Here is a 23,124-nt window from a genome sequence, read left to right on the forward strand (position 1 = left end):
TTCACAAGAGCAATTAGGGATGGGCAATAAATGCCAGGAGGGAGTGAGGAGTGAAGGGCCGGAGGAAAGGCAAAACAAGCTGCAGGCGGTTGCAGAGGTCGAGGGGGGGGGGGGGGGGGGGGAAGAAAGGCTGCTTAGGGTGTGAAGATGAGATGAGGAGTTTAACTTCACCGTGTTGGGAGATAGGATGTCACTATAGATCAGCAAGGCTGGGACTGGTGGGTGAGCAGAACTAAACACGGGGAAAGATAGACAGTGGAGTTATGAACTAGTTGCAGTTTATGGCTAGTTGAAAGGACTTTACACAGTACCGCACACCATCACCTTAGGCACTTCACATTCAAAGAATTACTTCCTTAAAACAGGAAAACTAGAATTTAACAGACCAATGTTCCAAAATGAATACGATAAGCTAAAGGTGTTGAATTCTTTCATTGAGTGAAAAGTTCAAAACTGTAAGAATAAAACTCTTCAGGTTGGCTTCACACCAGCAATCTATGTTCACAAGAACACAAAATATTACAGAGCTGGGCAGGGCAGATAGTATCAGTGTAGTGTAATTAGTAAATAGGGGAGGAAATAAGCATTTGTTTCCTCAAGACGCAGCATTCTTTCCAATCAACTCAGTGCAAATGTGCAGAATGGACTAGAGAGTCTCCAGCTCAGGAAAGGGCACAGAAAAAGCATTTGAATATATTTGCATTTGCTGGTAGGCCAGGAATGCAGCACTTGATGTTATGTTGAACAGCTTCAATTGAGGATTTACAGTGGTAAGCAACCGAGAAACTTGACATGAGCTACTTCAGACTGATCGAACTGCGATGGGCAGAATTTTTATGAAACTTCTCAGAACAGACAGGACTGGACGGAGATGTTGTAAATATGACAGAAGGGGAAGGACCTTCCAAGCTTCTGGAACATCACCAGCTACTTGAGTGACACTAATAGAAGAAACTGGACCAGAGGAAGGCAGCAAATAGTTCTCCAACAGATCAGTTGGTTCTATGGCAGTCCCAAACAGAACAGGGCAGTTTTAGAGTGCAACTTGTTGCAGGGCATTACATAAGAGAGACCACAGTTTTGAACTTTCCAAGATGAAATTATACATGAGCTTATCCAAAAGCGATAGTCCATCTAAATCAGTATCAAACCTCCTTGGTGGAGTTCGGGGCTGCCGCTCCTTCTTTCTTCCCTCTCTGTTCTCAGGAGGTTTAGTGCCCTCTGCAGTGGCCTTTGCGACTTTTGCCACTGCAGGCTGCCCTGCAGGCTGTGGCGAAGGCGCTTTCTTCACAGTCTTTTCACTGTTTTGGAAAAATAGAAAAAAGAAATGTATAGGTAGTTGATTGAAGCTTATGAATAACTGGCCTATAACCGAGCCAATTACTGATTAATAACCAAGCCAATTATCAGCATTTAACCAAGCAGACTACCAGTGTTGCCTGGTTTCAAATGTTGCACATGACCTAAGGTCACGGATCACGTCTTTTGGTGGAAAGTTACCTTGCAGTGAGAAATTCAGCATTCAAGTTTGTGAGAACCCCAATTAGAAATTATTCCCACGCTTAATTCTGTTTACTGATGAACTATATTTAGAAATGGATAATTCCTATTAATTATCATTACGTTTCTAATGGGATAAGGTAAACTGCTGATATTTTAAATGAGTTAATAGTTTCAATGAGTTAATAGTTTCAGGTTGTGAAATTGGAATTACGCAATAGCCTTACATCATAGTATCATTTCTTCTGTCAATCCACAGTGTTACAATTGCTCCAAGATGCTGAGGACGAGCAGAATCACAGAATAACACAGCACATAAAGTTGCGATTCAGCCCATTGTGCCTGTGCCGGCTCTTTGAAAAATGTATCCAATTTGTCCCACTCCCCCTGCTCTTTCCCCATAGCCCTACAATTTTTTCATTTTCAAGTATTTATCCAATTCCCTTTTGAAGGTTACTATTGAATCTGCTTCCACCGCACTTTCAGGCAGAGCGTTCCAGATCACAACAACTCGCTGCGTTAATTATTTTCCTCTCGTGTCCCCTCTGGTTCTTTTGCCAATTACCGTAAATTTGTGTCCTCTGGTTACCGACCCTCCTGCGACTGGAAACAACTTCTCCTTATTTACTCCATCAGAACCCTTCATGATTAAATCTCCCTTAACCTTCTCTGCTCTAAGGAGAACAATCCCAGTTTAGAACAATCCCAGTTTCCTCAGCCTCTCCATGTAATTGAAGTCCCTCATCTCTGGTACCATTCTAATAAATCTCTTCACCCTCTTAAGGCCTCGACATCCTTCCTAAAGTGTGATGCCCAGAATTGGACACAATACTCCAGCTAAGGCCTCACCAGTGTTTTATAAAGGTTGGGCATAACATCCAGGCTTTTGTCTTCTATGCCTCTATTAATAAAGCCAAGGATCCCGTAAGCCTTTATATCAGTCTTCTCAACCTGCCCTACCACCTTCAAAGTTTTGTGTACATATACCGTCAGGTCTCTGTTTCTACAACCCCTTTATAATTGTACGATTTTGTTCATATTGCCTCTCTTCATTCTTCCTACCAAAATGAATTACTTTACATATCTCTGCATTAAATTTCATCTGCCATGTGTCTGCCCATTTTACCAGTCTGTCTGTCCTCGTGAGGTCTGTTACTACCTCATTGTTAACATTTCTGAGTTTCGTATCATCTGCAAACTTTGAAATGATGCCAAGTCATTAATATAGTTCAAAAAGAGTAGTGGTGCCAATACTGACCCCTGGGGAACACCACTGTGTACCTCACTCCAGGCTGAAAAACAAACGTACACCACTACTCTCTGTTTTCCGCTTCTTAGCCAATGTTGCATGCATGCTGCCACTGCCCCTTTAATCCCATGGGCTTCAAATTTGTTAACAAATCTATTATGTGGATGTCTGGGATTCCCTACGTGATATTCTTAAGCAGGGCCACTGCAGTAAATGTTGAGCAGAGGCGAGACCCTCCCCAGAGGAATTGAGAAGAGTCATTACTGGAATAGTTTCCATGTACTTTATTTGAACACAGCTGACCGAGGGCACGAGGGGATCCATGGACCTAGGAAACATGGAACTACTTATTCCCCAAGTTTCTTAACCCTAAGCTTAGCATAGTCGGATCACTACTTCCTAATCTATGCAGCCTTTTCATACACCTGTCCTGTAGTATGGTCGGTCTGTCTGGGTCACATCAGAACTTCGCTCTTTGGACAGAAAGATAAACATACAACAGAAGAGCACCTCACACCCCGGGACCACAAATGATTACATTTCATACTCATCAGACTTTGTGAGGCCACATCTAGAATAGTGTGTTCAGTTTTGGTCTCCACATCTGAGGGAGGACGTTCTTGCTATTGAGGGAATACAGCGAAGGTTCACCAGACTGATTCCCGGGATGGCAGGACTGGCATATGAGGAGAGACCGGATCAATTGGGCTTGTATCCACTGGAGTTTAGAAGAATGAGAGGGGATCTCATAGAAACATATAAAATTCTGATGGGATTGGACAGGTTAGATGCAGGAAGAATGTTCCCGTTGCTGGGGAGTTGTAGAACCAGGGGTCACAGTCTAAGAATAAGGGGTAATCCATTTAGGACCGAGATGAGGAGAAACTTCTTCACACGGAGAGTGGTTAACCTATGGAATTCTCTACCGCAGAAAGTTGATGAGGCCAGTTCGTTCGATATATTCAAAAGGGAGTTAGATTATGGCCCTTACGGCCAAAGGGATCAAGGGGTATGGAGAGAAAGTAGGAAAGGGGTACTGAGGTTGAATGATCAGCCATGATCTTATTGAATGGCGGAGAAGTCTCGAAGGGCCGAATGGCCTGCTCCTGCACCAAATTTCTATGTCTCAATGTAACAGAGGCACTGTAGTTTTCAGCCTTGGGGTAGATTACTTTAATTTCCCTATGTTGGTTTTCTTGAATGTTTCTATCAGAAAGGCTCCTTTTCTGTAAGTTTCTCCCTCATTTCAGTGAACTCAGATTGCAGAAGAGAGCAGCAGTGATCCTGTGTTACAGCCCAAGAGGATTCAATCTGATATTGCTTTGTGTACAGGAGGCAGCTACTGTACTGTCAGGGTAAATTATGGGGAAACATTTACATAATTCACGAGGGGGCCAGAGGGAGAAATGGGGGCTCGAAAGGGGGAATAGGGGAACATCATGAGCTCCCTAAAGGAAATCAGTGTAGAAATAACATGCTAATCAGCAAATACAAAAATGTAGCGATGTTATGACCATGCAGACCCTCAAGTCCAGGGACATTTTTTCAATCAATCAGAGGTCGCACCACAGCACATGAGTTCAGCTGTAAACTGTAATGCCAATGGTCACCCAGTGTATTCTAGGGTAAAAGCTGTTTGTACACCATGAACTGAATGCAAATGTGCACCAACAGGAAAGGGCCCATTTCAGTTCAAATTGGTGGAGTGGGGGGGAGAGAATTAGAGAATCTCCAAAGTTTGGTACCTTGGGTATAGGAATGAAAACAAATAATATGAATAAAAGAAACATCATGTAGTTTTAACATGTGAAAATTCTGGCAGGTAACTGGGAATATGGACAATGTTGTATTGAAAATGTGGGCAACTTGTTTATTTTACCTTTTTCCAGTGACAGCAGGGGCATCTCCACCTCCGCCACCACTCCCTGTTCCTCCTTTGGTCTTTGCTCCCGCTGCATCTTTTGCCCGTGATGGAGATGGAGTTGGGGAGGGCGAGGATGAGAATGATCGTGACCTGAGGAAACCAGAATATCTAAGTCAGAGTTGCACCATATTCTAGATGCCGTTTTAAACCTCGCACTCCCATAAAGCTCATTTGTATTCCACTCCAAATCTTTCATTTAGAAAAAAGAGCATGAAACAGCAAAAGTGGCTCTAGAACGTCATGGCTTCTGATAGTCCATCATCAGAAGAGACTTCACCGGCACCTTCAACTCCTCAACCTCCAGTAACTATTTCAAAAATTGAGCTCCATTTCAAAATGAAATTGAAAAACCTTTTTACAATTTTAGTAATGCAGAGATGTTTCCACCCGAGGTGCATCACTGAATGTGAAGATAGGAAATACTAGTGTCCAAAATCGACACCGGAGCGGTGATTGGAGTTCTCGCTCTGAAAACAGGATTCGTCATTCATTAATAATTGTTTGCTTTCATTTTTGGAGTAAAGACATTATTTGAAGCCATTCATTGTGCAATGTCAATCTAACTCTTGAGCAGCATAGTGGTTTTTCCAGTTTCAATTGATACAAACGTCATTGACGGACAACTCCACCCAAAGCAAATACTCACAGGCGGCCAAAACTTTTCTTGCTCCACTGACAAAACTTGCCACAGGAAGCAACAGGATGTCTAAACTACGTTACTGGGTGTCGGAACTAGGATGGCGCACTTTCACAGCTGTGCCCAGGAAGACGTTTATAGCATCATGTCCGACTTTCAAAACTGTCCGCCCATACCAGTTCGATTACTAATACAAAAGCAAAATATCGGATGCCGATAATCTGAAATAAAAACAGCAAATGCTGGAAATACTCAGGTCAGGCAGCATCTGTGGAGAGAGAAAGAGTTAACGTTTCAGGTCGATGACCCTTTGTTTTTCTGAGAATGTAACTGATAGATCAGATACAGGAAAACCTGTGGATGTAGTGTATTTGGAGTTTCAGAAGGCCTTTGATAAAGTCCCACATAGGCTAGTGTGCAAAATTAAAGCAAATAGGATTGGGGGGTAAAGTATTGGCATGGATTGAAAATTGGTTAACTGACAGGAAACAGAGAGTAGGAATAAACGGGTCTTTTTCGGAGTGGCGGGCAGTGACTGGTGGGGTACCACAGGGATCAGTGCTTGGGCCCTATATATACACACACACACACATATATATACATATACTATATATATATATATATATATATACACACATACATACACACTATATATATTTATATATATTATATATATATATATATATAGAAAGAGAGAGAAAGAGAGAATATATATATATATATTAATAAAATGATTTGGATGAGGGAACCAAATGTAATATTTCCAAGTTTGCTGACGACACAAAACTAGGTGGGATTGAGAGTTGTGAGGAGGATGCAAAGACGCTGCAAGGCGATTTAGATAGGTTGAGTGGGCAAACACATGGCAGATGTAGTATAACGTGGATAAATATGAAGTTATCCACTTTGGCAGGAAAAACATAAGGACAAAGTATTATTTAAATGGTGATGGCTTGGGAAGTGTTGATGTACAAAGGGACCTGGGTGTCCTTGTACACCAGTCATTGTAAGCAAACATGCAGGTGCAGCAAGCAGTTAGGAAGGCAAATGGTATGTTGGCCTTTATTGCAAGAGGATTTGAGTACAGGAGCAAGGATGTCTTACTACAGTTATACAGGGCCTTTGTGTTGTGTTCAGTTTTGGTCTCCTTACCTAAGAAAGGATATACTTGCCATAGAGGGAGTGCAGCGAAGGATCACCAGACTGATTCCCGGGATGGCAGGACTGTCGTATGAGGAGAGATTGGGTCGATTAGGCATATATTCACTAGAGTTTAGAAGAATGAGAGAGGATCTCATTGAAACGTATAAAATTCTGACAGGGTTGGATAGACTGGATGCGGGGAGGATGTTTCCCCGGGCTGGGAAGTCTAGAACAAGGGGTCACAGTCTCAGGATATGGGGTAGGAAATTTAGGACCGAGATGAGGAGAAATGTTTTCACTCAGAGGGTGGTGAACCTGTGGAATTCTCTACCACAGAAGGCTGTGGAGGCCAAGTCACTGAATATATTTAAGAAGGAAATAGATTTCTAGAAAGAAAAGACATCAAGGGGTATGGGGAAAAAGTGGGAATATGGTGTTGAGATAGAGGATCAGCCATGATCATATTGAATGGCGGTGTAGACTTGAAGGGCCGAATGGCCTACTCCTGCTCCTATTTTCTATGTTTCTGTTAACTCTGTTTCTCTCTCCACAGATGCTGCCTGACCTGCTGAGCATTTCCCGTATTTGCTGTTTTTATTCCAGTTCAAGTACTGATACAATAAAAATGTCTTTAGTTCATGCAGTTACATTACTTACTTTCTTTATTCCCAAAGTACCTAGCACCTTGTATAGTTAATCTATGGCCAACGATACTCAGTTATATTCGATGATGTCTGGCAAAACCAATTAAATGGCTGGTGGGAATTTTGCTTCTGATTATTTAGGGACTCAAAGCATTTCCCCTTCAAGATAATTACGGATGAGGAAGGCAATTTGGCCCATCTGAGTTCATTCATTCAGAAGAACCCTAAAGATCCCCCCCCACTGCAATATTCAATAAGTTCATAAATGATTCCATGGTTTTTGCCCCTGGCTCTTCGCCTCTTCTAGGCCCCGATCACATGCCTCTACGACTGTTGCCGCTCCTTCGCCCCGACCTCACTACAATCAGCGACCTGGATTTGGGCGACGTCAAATCCAGTCGCCCTCTTCGCAGCCGTCGTCCTCCTGCAGCAGCACGCGCTGCACTCTGCAGTGGTATGCCGCCACATGTTTCCCTCTCTAATGGCCCCGGTGTGCTGATGGTCTTTGCAGGCCGGGACTGCACCGATTTCCAGGCCGGGCCGCCACACTTTGCTCCCTTAATTCAATTCCATGTATTGATCGTGTGAAGAACAGTTTCCGGATATCAGTCCTAAATGTGCCGTATACTAGTTTAAACTAATGTCTCCTCATCTTATTCTCCCAATTAATTTACTGTAATAATCCGGATTAACTTTTTCCGTAGTGTTCCAAGTTCACCTCTCAGATGCCTCATTTCAAGTTTGAAAAGCCCAAGTTTCCCCGGTCAGACGCCAAACACTAGGATTCATCCTTGTGGTTCTCATCACTTCTTCCAGGGCTTGACCATTTCCGTGGTGTCTCAGTGACCAGATTGGACACACAACTACGATCTGACCAGAGCACTACATAGTTTAATGGTGATACTCGCAGACTTGAACTTCACCGTTTGGCTGTAACAGTCCAACGTTCTGTCAGGTTTATTCACTACTGGTCGCACATATTAAGACTCAAGATCCTTTTCAACTTTCTCAGCTACCTCAATACATTTCATGGTGTGTGCATGTTGCCCATCTTTCCTTCCTATACAGATGTGTGGATTACATTTCATCTGCCATTGTCTTCCACATATTCTTTCAAAATAATTTTGTAATTTTTGAACTGCCTCATTCAATTCCACTATCCCTTCCTAGTTTGCATCATCTGCAAACTTGAACAATTTGCATTGCATACCAGAGTCCAAGCGACTGAAGTAAATTGGAAACTGTAGTGGTCCCAACACCAATCCCTGGGGCACTACACTCAGTGTGCACCCCTCCCTACCCTGATGTAATGCCTTTAGCAAGTATCAGTTGTTTTCTATCCTTCAACCAATTTCCCCAGTAACTTGCTCTTCTACACTTGCATGGAAACGTTCTGCCCAAGTTCCCCCCTCACGCCCAACTTCCCAAGAGCATCAAACTCTATTGTGCAATCTTCCTTTTATTTTGAGATTGCTCTCATGCGTGAGGGACATTTGGAAAATGATAATAGAATTGGAAGGCTTCCCTATATGGGCTTTCCCAGAATAAAATATCTTTCAGCTCATAATACTGTAGGTTTTCCCTTGTGAAATCGTTAATAGAGCCACAAGCTTCTCCTGTGCTTAGGTGTCTATTTCCACCGATGTGCAAAACATTTCAATGGTCGTATGAACCAAGACCAGAATTAGCTTCCACTAGAATGCATTTGATGTCACTTCCAACTCCAACCTTCTTTCATACTTAGTCCAAAAGATAGCAATGTTTCTGCACTACTGGAATCCTGGCCAGAATCGTATAAAGCTAGACTGACAGAAATCAGAAATTGGTTTGGAGGTGGGTACAGAGAATGCAACTCAGAACCCGTTACCAAAAATAGAGTGAAACCAATTTTGACTTCTGTAAGTCCAGCTTTTTACCCTGAATTACCCTATGATTCTGGCCAGGATTTACTGCAAGGAATGAAAGTGCTGGAAGGAGGAACTAGAAATACAAACTGACAAGAGAAGCATGTAAGGGACAGTTGGAAACATAACATCTTGCTGTCAGATGGGCACCACAGTGTTTCTCAGTACACAAAATGTAGAATACAAGGGGGTAGAAGTTATGGTACAGCTATACAAAGCCCTGGTTAGACCACACCTGGAGTACTGTTAGCAGGTCTGGGCACCACACCTTAGGAAGGATATATTGGCCTTGGAGGGAGTGCAGCATAGATTTTTTACCAGAATGATACCTGGACTCCAAGGTTTAAATTAAGAGAGATTACACAAACTAAGGTTGTAGTCCCTGGAATTTAGAAGGTTAAGGGATGGTTTGATCGATATGTTCAAGGTATATGAACGGGAACTGATAGGGTAGATAGAGAGAAACTATTTCTGAGGTTGGGGATTCTAGGACTAGGGGGCATAGTATAAAAATTAAATCCAGGCCTTTTTTTTTTTTTTAAAAAGGAGTTAAGTTCGGAAACACTTTTACACACAAAGGGTGGTAGAAATTTGAAACTCGCAATCAGCAATTGATTAACTGTACTCTATACTGTATTTTGAACCTTACAATTGTCATAAACCTCCTTTTTCTGTCTCATTTTAATCTCTATCTTTAGTCATCCAGGGAGTTTTAGCTTTGGATGCCCGTTCTTTTGCCCTCATGGGAATGTGTCTGCTCTGTACTTGGACCATATTCTCTTCAAAGGCCTCCCATTGTTCAATTTCTGTTTTGCCTGCTAATGTTTGATTCCAATCCACCTGGGCCAGATCCCTCTTCAACTCACTGAAGTTAGCCCTCCTCTGGTGAAGTATTTTTACATTTGAAGGTCCCTCGTGTTTTTCCGTAACTATTCTAAACCTGATCATCATCATCATCACTGTTACCAAAATGCTCTTCCATTAAAACATGCTTCACTTGCCCCATTCATTCCCCAGAACTAGATCCCGCACTGCTTCCTTCCTCATTGGGCTGGAAACATACTGATCAAGGACATTCTCTTGTATACATTTGAGGAATTCCTCCCCCTCTTTGCCCTTTACACTGTTACTATCCCAGTCCGTATTAGGATATCTGCAATCCCTCATTATTACTACTCTTGCAGTTCTTGTAATGGAAAAGAGTAATTTGCTCCATTAAGAGAACCCATTACCTAATTATGCTCATTGTTGAAAATCCTTTTAGTGTAACTGGACACTTCCTCATATACACTCCCCTCCAAACAAAAGAGATTTCAAGTTGCAATCCGACTGCATGTAAAATGATGAGGAAGTTGTAGTGGAGACACAAGCTACCATCCTCGTGTCATTTGACTAGGTTTCCCCCCCGTTCCATTATTGCAATAATGGAACACCAGGTTAAATTTGACTTCCAAATTTCTGCACCCAATGCCTCTGAATTCCCCATTGAAATCCTTGGTCAACACAAAACAAGGATTTCCTTGTGGATACGAGAAAGTGAAACTGCCAGATATGCACTGCTGGAATGACCGATGCCCTCACTCGCACTGCTGGAATGACCGATGCCCTCACCCGCACTGCTGGAATGACCGATGCCCTCACCCGCACTGCTGGAATGACCGATGCCCTCACCCGCACTGCTGGAATGACCGATGCCCTCACCCGCACTGCTGGAATGACCGATGCCCTCACCCGCACTGCTGGAATGACCTATGCCCTCACCCGCACTGCTGGAATGACCTATGCCCTCACCCGCACTGCTGGAATGACCGATGCCCTCACCCGCACTGCTGGAATGACCTATGCCCTCACTCGCACTGCTGGAATGACCGATGCCCTCACTCGCATTGCTGCGCTACCACCCTCCCTTCCCCTGTCAGCAATTGAGACAGAAAGTTTTGGATTACTGTTTGTGCCCCATTATCAGAGGACAATCATTTAGAAAACAACTCCAGTTCTCATTAATTCTCGCTTAAAACTAATCCCCAACTCTCGCGACCTCACACTTTACCTTTAAAAACATCTTATAACCCTTCTCCTCTGCCCCCCCCCCAACCTCACTGTTCATTCTCTACCGTTCCACCTGGTATGTTGAAACCAGTCTAGAAACAGAACATCTCACTGCAAGACTAATGGTGCTTCTTGTATGACTGAACAGATACAAGACTAGGACGCTTATTCGAGTAAACAATGTTTCTTGTAATGGATGCTTTATGAGATTAGCTATCATTCAGTGTCAACAGAGGGCCAAAGCAAACCGTAGCCACATGAAGCAGAGAACAGGCACAATTTTTCTTTAAACAGGGTGGAGGGGAAACATGAGAAAGAGTGAATCTGTTGTACTGAGTGCAGGATAAAATCGGGGAGGACCAGATTTGCATTGACGCCAGTGTATAGAACACTGCTAGAATGGGACTCTCATGGATTCTCACCTTGATCTGCTGCCAGAATAGGAGCTGTGTCTGGAGGAATGGCTGGAATAGGAGCTGTAAGAGGAAGATCTCGAATGCGACCTTGACCGTGACCTGGATGAGCCAGATCCTGAATAAGAAGAGGAGCGAGATGAAGACCTGAAAAAGGTTTAAAAAGAGCAACATTAACTTCAAAACAACATCAAAGCTTAGGCTAGTACAGCGTCAGAGAGCAAGCTGACCCCATAGCTTCTCAGAACTGTACTATGATTCATGTACCCGTTTGAGATGACCAACATGGCATATCTAATTCTTTCACAGCAAAAGGTAGGCAAGCTCTCCTTCCATAACATGGCTTAGCCCCACACCGCACATTGCATTTAACTACCGAGCTACTGAAGCTCCTAAAAGCTTCTTATTTAATCAACAAGTTATCAGTTCGGGTTTAAGGTGAGCACAATGTAAAAAAGGCAGGAGTAGGAACTGGTTAAGTGAGTGGGGAACAAGGTCAGTTGATAATTGGGTTAAGGAACAAGACGAAAGACGCACTGGAGGTTTTAACAGTGAGAAATGCAAGAGAAGGTAAGAGCAAGTATGTTGGATTGGGCAGGAGAGGACACAGCATTGTCCATGAACAAGTGGTGAAGCAATGCAGTGCTTTGGACAAACAAAAGTGGAAGTGAGCTGGGCCTCAGTAAATAAACCAGTCACTTTTATCAAGTCCCAATATTTGACTTTTTTTGGACATTAAACCACTTAATCCAGCAAAAGTCAGTTCGGCAGGTCATTATACATACCAGATTCTGAGGAAGCAGCAGATGCATAAAGTAAAAGGAGGTCTGGCTCCAGAGGAAGTGGGTCAGTAACTCTATACTGGGCACAAGGTGGGAGTGGGAGTATGGGAATGGCTGGAGAAGAACTATAAAACCAGTCTGCACTGGTCAAAGACCGCCCTAAGTGGAGGAAGTGCATCCGGGAGGGCGCCGAGCACCTCGAGTCTCATCGCCGAGAGCATGCAGAAATCAAGCGCAGGCAGAAGGAGCGTGCGGCAAACCAGTCCTTTTCCCTCAATGACTATCTGTCCCACCTGTGATAGGGACTGTGGCTCTCATATTGGACTATTCAGCCACCTAAGGACTCATGTTTAAAGTGGAAGTAAGTCTTCCTTGATTCTGAGGGACTGCCAATGATGATGACGACGACGACGACGACGACGACGAGAGTATTTCAGCGCAGATTCTCTTACCACCCCTTCCCATCCCCAGTATAGATTGGAGCAGCACACAAAATGGGTTGACCCTGGCCAGCCCCAGGATTCTTGGAGTTTCTTCTCCCGGATCTGTAACATGGTCTGGGGGTTAGTTGCTCCATGGTAGGGCCTGCCAGGTTGGCCTTGGCGAGCGGCACCTTCTAGCTGCTAATTTCCATTGGCAGCCAATTAGGAAAAGGGGAGGTGCAACGAGACTTGGGTGTCATGGTACATCAGTCATTGAAGGTTGGCATGCAGGTACAGCAGGCGGTTAAGAAAGCAAATGGCATGTTGGCCTTCATAGCGAGGGGATTTGAGTACAGGGGCAGGGAGGTGTTGCTACAGTTGTACAGGGCCTTGGTGAGGCCACACCTGGAGTATTGTGTACAGTTTTGGTCTCCTAATTTAAGGAAGGACATTCTTGCTATTGAGGGAGTGCAGCGAAGATTCACCAGACTGATTCCCGTGGTGGGACTGACCTATCAAGAAAGACTGGATCAACTGGGCTTGTATTCACTGGAGTTCAGAAGAATGAGAGGGGACCTCATAGAAACGTTTAAAATTCTGACGGGTTTAGACAGGTTAGATGCAGGAAGAATGTTCCCAATGTTGGGGAAGTCCAGAACCAGGGGTCACAGTCTAAGGATAAGGGGTAAGCCATTTAGGACCGAGATGAGGAGAAACTTCTTCACCCAGAGAGTGGTGAACCTGTGGAATTTTCTACCACAGAAAGTTGTTGAGGCCAATTCACTAAATATATTCAAAAGGGAGTTAGATGAAGTCCTTACTATTAGGGGGATCAAGGGGTATGGCAAGAAAGCAGGAATGGGGTACTGAAGTTTCATGTTCAGCCATGAACTCATTGAATGGCGGTGCAGGCTAGAAGGGCCGAATGGCCTACTCCTGCACCTATTTTCTATGTTTCTATGTCCCGATTAGATTTCAGGATGCTGAGAGGGGTGGGGACAAACCGCCTGTATTTAACGCCGACCTGAAATTCTTCTGCCTGACCCTGGACCCAGTGGGGATTTAGGGCAGGCCACAGCGCCATCTTTTCTGGGTGCGTTGAGGCGCCCAGCCAACACTGCAGATGGATAATGATATGGGAGCCATGAAAATTGGCCCTTCCCATGTATTAACCCATGTCAATGATAGACTTAGATCAGATTTAGTGAAAGACATTCAGTAAAGTGGCCTGAAGCACAGTTGGTTCCAAGATTCAATGTACCTCGATGAACCAGACACCGAAACGGACGACCCGGACGCTCTTCGTCGCTTCCGCCCACGGCCTGGTGATGTTGTTGAAACAGGCCTTTTTTTCGGCGATTTGGATCGGCGCCAGGGGTCTTTCCATTCATCTGCCCGTTTCACAGCGGTCGTGGGGGCAGCTTCTTTCTTGGGTGGTTCTACTTGCCGGCTAGAAATGACAATAAATTTGATTAGTATTTAGATCCTGGTCTTAAAGATCAGCTCTATACAAGAGTTGTGCACTGAAAGATCACCAACTATTGCAATATTGTGCTGCTCCCACAAATAGCTTCCTCCGTTCTTGAAAGTGCTGCTTGGGAACGGGCACAAGGTCACCAGCTATTCTCCAGCATATCACCTCAGACAAGCTAATGCAGCACGTTCCACGAATCAAACCCTGGATCTCACTGGGCTGCAAGGCTGAGTTAAACATTATTTACCAACTATCCCATCAGGAAAGCTCCATATTATACTTAAAATAAGTCAGTTATACCATGCCAGCTTGTGGACCATTGGCACTGTGCCTTCTTATTGATGGAAATTTGACCACAGTAATTTCCAGTGCTTTGTTGGAAGATCGGGAAGTTTTACTTCAAGTACTTCCTCTATTTAAACTAATATTCCTCCCCTATTACCAAAGATTTTCTATCTGTCTTCCCTCCTGCCCAGATCCCGGTACACAATCCCTTTGAATGGAGTGTGTACAAATACTCTGCTACTTTTTGCACTAATTCAAAACAGATATGCCAAACATTAATTTATCCTCATATAAATTAATGAAGAAATAACTTTAGCCAAGTTTGCCATGACCACATCAAAATAGGAAGATCAGTGGATGCAGCGAAGGTTACCGAAGGATTTAGCTCACTTATGCAATAATTTGCATTTATGTCTCTGGCCTTTAATATTTTGGGTTATCTTTTCTATGCCATAATATTATATAATACCAGACTATAGGTCTTGAATTTCTCTAATGCTCTTTGTATTCAGAGCCACTCGCTCTGGTGATTGAATAAATCAAATTCTATTGTATGGGATTGTGGAACTTTTATGGCAGTTTTGAGGTTTGCATTGTGCGATTCTATCCATTTTCCATGTGTTGCTTTGAACTTATCCTCTTTGCACTTGGGATTAGTCTTTTTGTTTCACGCTTCCCATGGACCAAAACATGACAAGAGGCAATTTGGGAGTTAGCGAACGACAACCCCAATCTACCATCGACATGCACACTGTGGACCAGAGACTGACACACTGCACATCTCACAATACAACTATTAATTAGCTTAAGAAATAAGTTAGCAGAATCAAAAGTCAAACAAGCTGGCTGATAAATCAACATTTCATTGAACTTTTCGAATTTGTTACAAAACAATGGCCCACCCTGAAGCTCTCAGATTGCAGATCAACACATAATTTAGACCAATGTCCGTGAGATGTTTATTCATGAAATTGGATATTTACAGAGTGCTCTACCAACCCAGCAGATACAATTACCAACATCCAAGGCGCAGTTACTCAGGGGCAGAGGATCCAAGAGGAATGAACGAACACCTCTACAGATGGAGCGTCATCACCACGATGTCCCAGAAGGCTGCCATCAACATCACAGAGGAAGGCAAAGCAATCAGCTCCACCGCGCTGGCCCCTCGGGGTGAGCTCTATATACTCCGGTATTATTGCTCATTACACGTATTAAGACTTTCATCAATCCAAGACTGGCTATTGAAAGTCATTAGCTATCTACAGAGACTAATCTTAAATTAATGCCACCAATGACTGCAAATTGATAATCACCAAACCAGTTATTGCAGAATTAGTGATATAACTGAAGTGTCTAAATAAGCTCCTATCATTTCATTAGTAGACTTGAACGGATATGGCAGACAACTGGTTTAGCCATTCACCGCCAGATCTGGCTGGACCACAAAGCACTATCGGGTCCTGCTCTCGTCTGCCAAAATCACTCTCTATTCCAGAATCATTCTGGAATGGAAGAACAGAAGAAATAGGAGCAGGAGTCGGCCATTTGACCCCTCGAACCTGCTCCGCCATTCAATATCATGGCTGATCTGATCTTGGACCTCAACTCCACTTCCCTGCCTGCTCACCATAACCCTTGACTCCCTTATCATTCAAAAATCTGTCTATCTCCACCTTAAATGACCCAGCTTCCACTGCCTCTCTTGGGTAGAGAATTCCAAAGATTCACGACCCTCAGAAGAAATTCCTCCTCATTTCTGTCTTAAATGGGCAACCCATTATTCTGAAACTATGCCCCCTACTTCTAGATTCCCCCACAAGGGGAAACATCCTCTCTGCATCTACCCTGTCAAGCCCCCTCAGAATCTTATACTTTTCAATAAGATCGCCTCTCATTCTTCTAAGCACCACTAAAGATAAACCCCAGCCTCTATTTTCCACTGCTAACCATCTTTTTAAACCCCTCTCCCCAGCCTTCACCCTCACATCCGACAATAAGTGAGAGGAGCTTATGGACTTCTTTGTCTCGAAGATTGAGACCATCCATTTGGCTGCCTCTACCCTTCCTTCCCCACCGGTCCAAACTTCCTCTAAGGAAGCCCCTGCCTCACATCTTTCTCCAGTTCCTCTCTGATCTGATCTCTCATGACCTTTCCGAGCTCATCCTGTCCATGAAACCCACTTCCTACTCCCTTGACCCTATCCCGACCAAACTGCCGACCACCCAACTTCCTTTTCTGGCTCTCATGTTAGCCGACATTGTTAACGCTTCGCTCTCCTCGGGTACTGTCCCCCTCTCCCTCAAGTCTGCCGTCATCACGCCTCTCCTCAAAAAAACAACCCTCAACCCCTCCATCCTTGCAAACTACCGCCCCATCTCCAACATCCTTGAACTTATTGTCACCTCCCAAATCCGTGCCCATCTTTCCTGCAATTCCATGTTTGAATCCCTCCAATCCGGTTTCCGCACCTGCCACAGTACCGAAGCGGCTCTCGTCAAAGTCACAGTTCTTTGTGACTGAGACAAAAACAAACTATCCCTCCTCGTCCCTCTTGACCTGTCTGCAGCCTTTGACACGGTTGACCACTCTTATCCTTCTCTAACGCCTCTCCACTGTCATCCAGCTGGGTGGGACTGCACTTGCGTGGTTCGATTCTTATCTATTTAATCGTAGCCAGAGAATGAAATCCAACGGCTTCTCTTCCCGTCGCCACATCATTACCTCTGGTGTCCCCCAAGGATCTATCTTTGGCCCCCTCCTATTTCTCATCGACATGTTGCCCTTTGGCAATATGAACCGGAAACACAGCGTCAGTTTCCACATGTACGCTGATGATACCCAGCTCTACCTCACTGCCACTTCTCTCGACCCCTCAATTCTCAGACTGCTTACCCAACATCCAGTTCTGGATGAGCAGAAATTTTCTCCAATTGAATATTGGGAACAACTTGTATTTATACAACACCTTTAACGTAATGAAACATCCCAAGGTGCTTCACAGGAGTGTTATGAGGTAAAACAATTTGGCACTGAATCGCACAAGTAGAAATTAGCGTAGGTGACCAAAAGCTTGGTCAGAGGTAGGTTTTAAGGAGTGTCTTGAAGGAGGAGAGAGTTAGAGAGGCGGAAAGGTTTAGGGAGGGAGCTCCAGAGCTTGGGGCCGAGACCAAAGCCAATATATTCGGTCCCGGCCATAAACTCCGTTCCCTAGCCACTGACTCCATCCCTCTCCCCAACTCCTGTCTGCGGCTGAACCAGACTGTTCACAACCTTGGTGTCATATCTGACCCTGAAATGAGCTTTCGACCACATATCCACAGCAAACTAAGACCACCTATGTACACCTCAGTAACATCGCCCATCTCCACCCTTGCCTCAGCTGAAGCCCTCATCCATGCCTGTTACCTCTAGACTTGACTATTCCATCGCACTCATGGCTGGCCTTACACATTTCTACCCTATGTAAACTAGTGATGATCCAAAACCCGGCTGTCCATGTCCTAACTTGCACCAAGTTCCGCTCACCCATCACCTTGTACTCGCTGACCTGCATTGGCTTCTGTTTAAGCAACGCCTCGATTTCAAAATTCTCATCATTATTGACTAGAGGTAGATCATCAGCCGTGATGTTAATAATGGCGAATCAGGCTCGAGGAACCAAATGGCCTATTCCTGCTCCCATTTCTATGTTCTCCCTATCCCTGTAATATCCTCCAGCCCCACAACCCCTCCCTCTCCCCGAGATGTCTGCACTCCTCTAACTCTGCCGCCCTCTTGAGCAACCCTGATTATAATCGCATAACCATTGGTTGTCGTGCCTTCAGCTGCCTAGGCCCCAAGCTCTGGAACACCCTGCCTAAACCTCTCCGCCTTTCTTTCCTCCTTCAAGACGCTCCTTAAAACATACCTCTTTGACCAAGCTTTTGGTCATCTGCCTAAATCTCTACTTATGCAGCTCGGTGTCAAATTTTTTATCGAATAATACTCCTGTGAAGTGCCTTGGGATGTTTCACTATGTTAAAGGCGTTATATAAATACAAGCTGTTGTTGTAGTTAAAATTAACCCTATCTACTAATGTCTTGCATACTTAATATTTCAGCATGGCTAATTATGATTCTGAAGGTAATAAACAATTGTGCACAACTTATTATTTGACTTCTTTCATGGTCTGGCAAGAACGGATTAATTCATTCAGTGGCAGCTTGTATGTACCTTAATTGAAGAGTGGTAAGGTAATACAAATACAGTCCGACTGGGTAATGCAAGATAGGTTAGCGAGCCAAATCTAGACATCATTAACTCCTAGGTGTAGACTGGGTGGTAAACCCAAGACGGCTCCTTAACAAAGAGTTACAGATAATGGGGATAAGAATTTGTCTGGTGCATCTTTGATTAATATTTTGGCCAGGGTGTCGATCCCAGTATTCTTATAATGAAGTACAGGGTTACAGGTGTGTTACTGTTGGTGGGAGAAGGTTGACGGGATGAATTAAGACTCAAGTACACTGCCGCATTCATTTGATTTATCCAAAAATGTATTGCTTACACACCATAAATGAACCTAGTATCAGCACAGAATTAAAAAAAAAACTTTTAAGCAGTTCAACCACTACAGAAATCTGGAGTTCTGTGACTTTAAAGAACTTGAACAAAGTCAGAAAACAGTATTCAGGATTTGGAGCAGAAGTGAAATTTAGGCTCCGAACATTTTGCTTTTAGGATGCAAACTCAGATTAAAAGATGTATGGAAGCTGCTGTATGGCGTGGGAAGATGGAAGTGTTCAATAAACTTAAAATACTTTCTATTTACAAAATTCTCAGGACGAATACTGCACAAGTATCTGCAATTCAGCACTCGAACTCCAACTGGGTGCATTATTCTGCATTGGGAGCTTGTACAAGGGAATCACTCGATCCCATGGCTGAGGAAGACCAACACATTGGGTAGCTTGAATATGATACAATCAGTACTCTTCACAAAACCAGAGACTGAAAATAGTAAAGCTGATTAGTTATAGCAACTTTAAGGCTTGGTCAAAAAGGTAGTTTTGAAGGAGGGTATTAAAGGAACGAGGCAGAGAAGTTTAGGGAGGGAATTCCAGAGATTTGAGCCCAGACAGCTAACGGTACGGCCCCCAATGGTTGGGTGAAGAAAGTGAGCGATCCGTAGGGGGCCAGAATTGGAGGAGCGCAGAGATCTCAGAGAGATATAGGGCTAAAAGATGTTAGAGATATGTGAGGCTATGCAAGGATTTGAACATGAAGACCGGGAGCCAGTGTGCACAGGGGTGATGAGTGAACAGGACTTGGTGCAAGTTAGGACACAGGCCAGAGTTTTGGAAGAGCTCCAGTTTATGAAGGGTGAAAGAGAGGAAGTCTGCCATTGGAATAGTCGATTCTGGAGGTAACAAAAGCATGGATGAGGGCACGAAGAGCACGGGTGGCTCAGCTGCACAGGGGAGAGGGACGAAGAATAAGAGCTCTAGTGATAGGGGATTGTACAGTTAGGGAAAGAGAGGGGAGTTTCTGCGGCCGTAGACGTGACTCCAAAATGGTATGGTGCCTCCCTGGTGCCAAGGATGTCACAAGCAGATACAGGACATTCTTGGGGGGGGGGGGGGGGGAAAGAGGGTAAACAGCTAGAGGTTGTGGTCCATATCGGGACCAATGCCATAGGTAAAAAGAGGCATGAAGTCCTACAGGCAGAATTCAGGGAGCTAGGAAGAAAATTAAAGGGTAGGACCTCAAAAGGTAGTAATCTCCGGGTTACTACCGGTGCCACGTGCTAATGAATACAAGAATAGAAGGATAGAGAGGATGAACACGTGGCTGGCGAGTTGGTGTAGGAGGAAGGGCTTTAAATTCCTGAGGCATTGGGACCGCTTCTGGGGGAAGATGGGATCTGTACAAACCGGACGGGTCGCACATCAACAGCGCCGGGACCAATATCCTCAGGGGGAGTTTTGCTGGTGCTGTTGGGGAGAGTTTAAACTAGCTTGGCAGGGGGATGGAAACCTGGAACACATTCAATAGGGAAGGAAGTAAAGCAGAAATTGGATAGCAAGAATTTAGAAAGCAAATTTGTAAGACAGAGGAAACAAGGGTTAGTAAGAAGTAATCAAGGAGGTCTTCCTGTGCTAAATGTTATATACTTTAATTCAAGGACTAAAGCGAATAAGGCAGATGAGCTAAGAGCAGAGGTAAATACTTGGGAGTGTGACATTATAGCCATTAAAGAAACATGGCTGAAAGAGGGGCAGGTTTGGCAGATCAATATTCCGAGTTACAGGAATTTTAGACAAGACAGAGGGGGGGGGGTCGTGATATTGAGGCGGGATGATATGTTAGAGCGATCATCAAATGAGGCCATATGGGTCGAATTGAAAAGTAAAAAGGGGCGATCACACTGCTGGGCGTGTATTATAGACCCCCAAACAGTGGGAGGGAGATAGAGGAGCAAATATGTAGGCAAATTGCTGTGAAGTTCAAAAACCATAGGGTAGTTATAGTAGGGGATTTTAACTATCCAAATATTGATTTGGGCAAATATAGTGTCAAGGGTAAAGAGTGTGCCGAATTCTTAAAATGCATTCAAGAGAACTTTTTTTTAAGTCAGTATATAACAAGTCCAACACAAGAGGGGGCAGTTTGGGATTTAGTTTCGGGGAATGAAGCTGGGCAGGTTGAAGGGATATTAGTGGGAGAGCACTTGCGTGCCAGTGACCAGAATTCAGTCAGATTCAAGTTAGTTATGGATAAAAACAAGGATAGGCCTGGAATAAAACTCCCAAATTGGGGAAAAGCTAATTTTGCTAAGTTAAGGAGTGATTTGGCCACAGTGGACTGGAAACAGCTACTTGTGGGTAAATCAGTGTCGGAACAGTGGGAGGCATTCAAGGAGGAGATCCGGAAGGCTCGGGTCAAACATGTGCCCTTAAAAAAAAAGGTGGGAATAACAATTCTAGAGTCCATGGATGTCTCGGGACTTAGAGGGGAGGATAAAGAAAACAAGGGAAGCTTATGTCATATACCTATAGAATCTTTGGAGGCATATAGAAATTTAAGAGGTAAAATTAAAAAGGATATTAGGAATGCTAAGAGAGCATGAAAAATTCTTGGCTAGTAAAATTAAGGAAGACCCAAAGATGTTCTATAAATATATTAAGAGTAACTAAAGAAAGGGTGGAGCCTATTGGAGATCATGAGGGCAATCTTTGTGTGGAGGCGGAAGATGTTGACAAGATTCTTAATGAATACTTTGCATCTGTACTTACAAAGGAAAGGGGCAATGCAAATACTGTTATCGAGGAGATATGTGATATTCTGGATGAAATAAACATAGAGGGAAAGTATTAAGGGGTTTAGCAGCTTTGAAAGTAGATAAATCCCCAGGCCCAGATGAAATGTATCCCAGGCTGTTGAGCGAAGTAAAAGAAGAAATAGCAGAGGCTTTGACCATCATTTTCCAGTTCTCTTTGGATATGGGCATAGTGCCGGAGGATTTGAGGACTGCTAATGTGGTACCCTTGTTTAAGAAGGGAGAAAGGGATAGGCCGAGTAATTACAGGCCTATCAGCCTAATCTCAGTGGTAGAAAAATTATTGGAAAAAATCCTGAAAGACAGGATAAATCTACATTTGGAAAGGCAAGGATTAATTAGGAACAGTCAGCACCGATTTGTTACGGGAAGATCGTGTTTGACTAACTTGATTGAATTTTTTGAGGAGGTAACCAAGAGGGTCGATGAGGGTAGTGCGTATGATGTAGTGTACATGGACTTTAGCAAGGCTTTTGATAAGGTCCCACATGGTAGGCTGGTCATGAAGGTTAAAGCCCATGGGATCCAAGTCAAAGTGGCAAGTTTGATCCAAAATTGGCTCAGGAGGTAGGAAACAAAGGGTAATGGTTGATGGATGTTTTTGTGACTGGAAGGAGGTTTCCAGTACTGGGTCCCTTGCTTTTTGTGGTAGTATATCAATGATTTAGAGTTAGATATAGAGAGTATGATTAAGAAGTTTGCAGATTACATTAAAATTGGCTGTGTGGTTGATAATGAAGAGGAAAGTTATGGGCTGCAGGAGGATATCAATCTACTGGTCAGGTGGGCAGAGCAGTGGCAAATGTAATTTAATTCAGAGAAGTCTGAGGTAATGCACTTTAGGAGAGCTAATAAGGAAAGGGTATACACATTAAGCGGTAGGCCACTTAATAGTGTAGATGAACAAAGGGACCTTGGAGTGCTTGTCCACAGATCGTTGAAAGTAGCAGGCCAGATGGATAAGGTGGTTAAGAAGGCATGCGGAATGCTTGCCTTTATTGGCTGAGGCATAGAATATAAGAGCAGGGAGGTTATGCTTAAATTGTATAATACTTTGGTTAGGCCACAGCTGAAGTACTGCGTGCAGTTCTGGTCGCCATATTATAGGAAGGATTGCGCTAGAGAGGGTGCGCAGAGGAGATTTGCTCGGATGCTGCCTGGAATGGAGAATCTTTGTTAGGAGGACAGATTGGATAGGCTGGATTTGTTCTCATTGGAATAGAGGAGGTTGAGAGGAGACCTCATTGAGGTGTACAAAATATTGAGGGGCCTGGACATAGTGGATACTAAGGGCCTATTTCCATTGGTGGAGGGGTCTATTATGAGGGAACAGTTTTAAGGTGGTTGGTGGAAGGTTCAGAGGGAATTTGAGGGG

At 43.9% G+C, this 23,124-nt stretch overlaps 1 protein-coding gene across 6 annotated transcripts in view; it reads right to left on the minus strand.

Annotated features, from left to right (window-relative positions):
• Positions 1-23,124, minus strand: part of zc3h18 (zinc finger CCCH-type containing 18) — a 142,927-nt gene that overhangs the window by 26,347 nt on the left and 93,456 nt on the right. For all 6 annotated transcript variants that reach the window (XM_070898346.1, XM_070898349.1, XM_070898350.1 and 3 more), the window contains 4 exons: positions 13,929-14,117; positions 11,473-11,610; positions 4,629-4,763; positions 1,152-1,301 (listed from right to left, as the gene is read on the minus strand). In XM_070898346.1, the coding sequence (XP_070754447.1) occupies positions 1,152-1,301; positions 4,629-4,763; positions 11,473-11,610; positions 13,929-14,117 (612 nt within the window). The remainder of the gene's footprint in view (positions 1-1,151; positions 1,302-4,628; positions 4,764-11,472; positions 11,611-13,928; positions 14,118-23,124) is intronic.

This window comes from Pristiophorus japonicus, chromosome 13 (genome assembly GCF_044704955.1).
Source record: "Pristiophorus japonicus isolate sPriJap1 chromosome 13, sPriJap1.hap1, whole genome shotgun sequence".
Classification (NCBI taxonomy): domain Eukaryota; kingdom Metazoa; phylum Chordata; class Chondrichthyes; family Pristiophoridae; genus Pristiophorus; species Pristiophorus japonicus.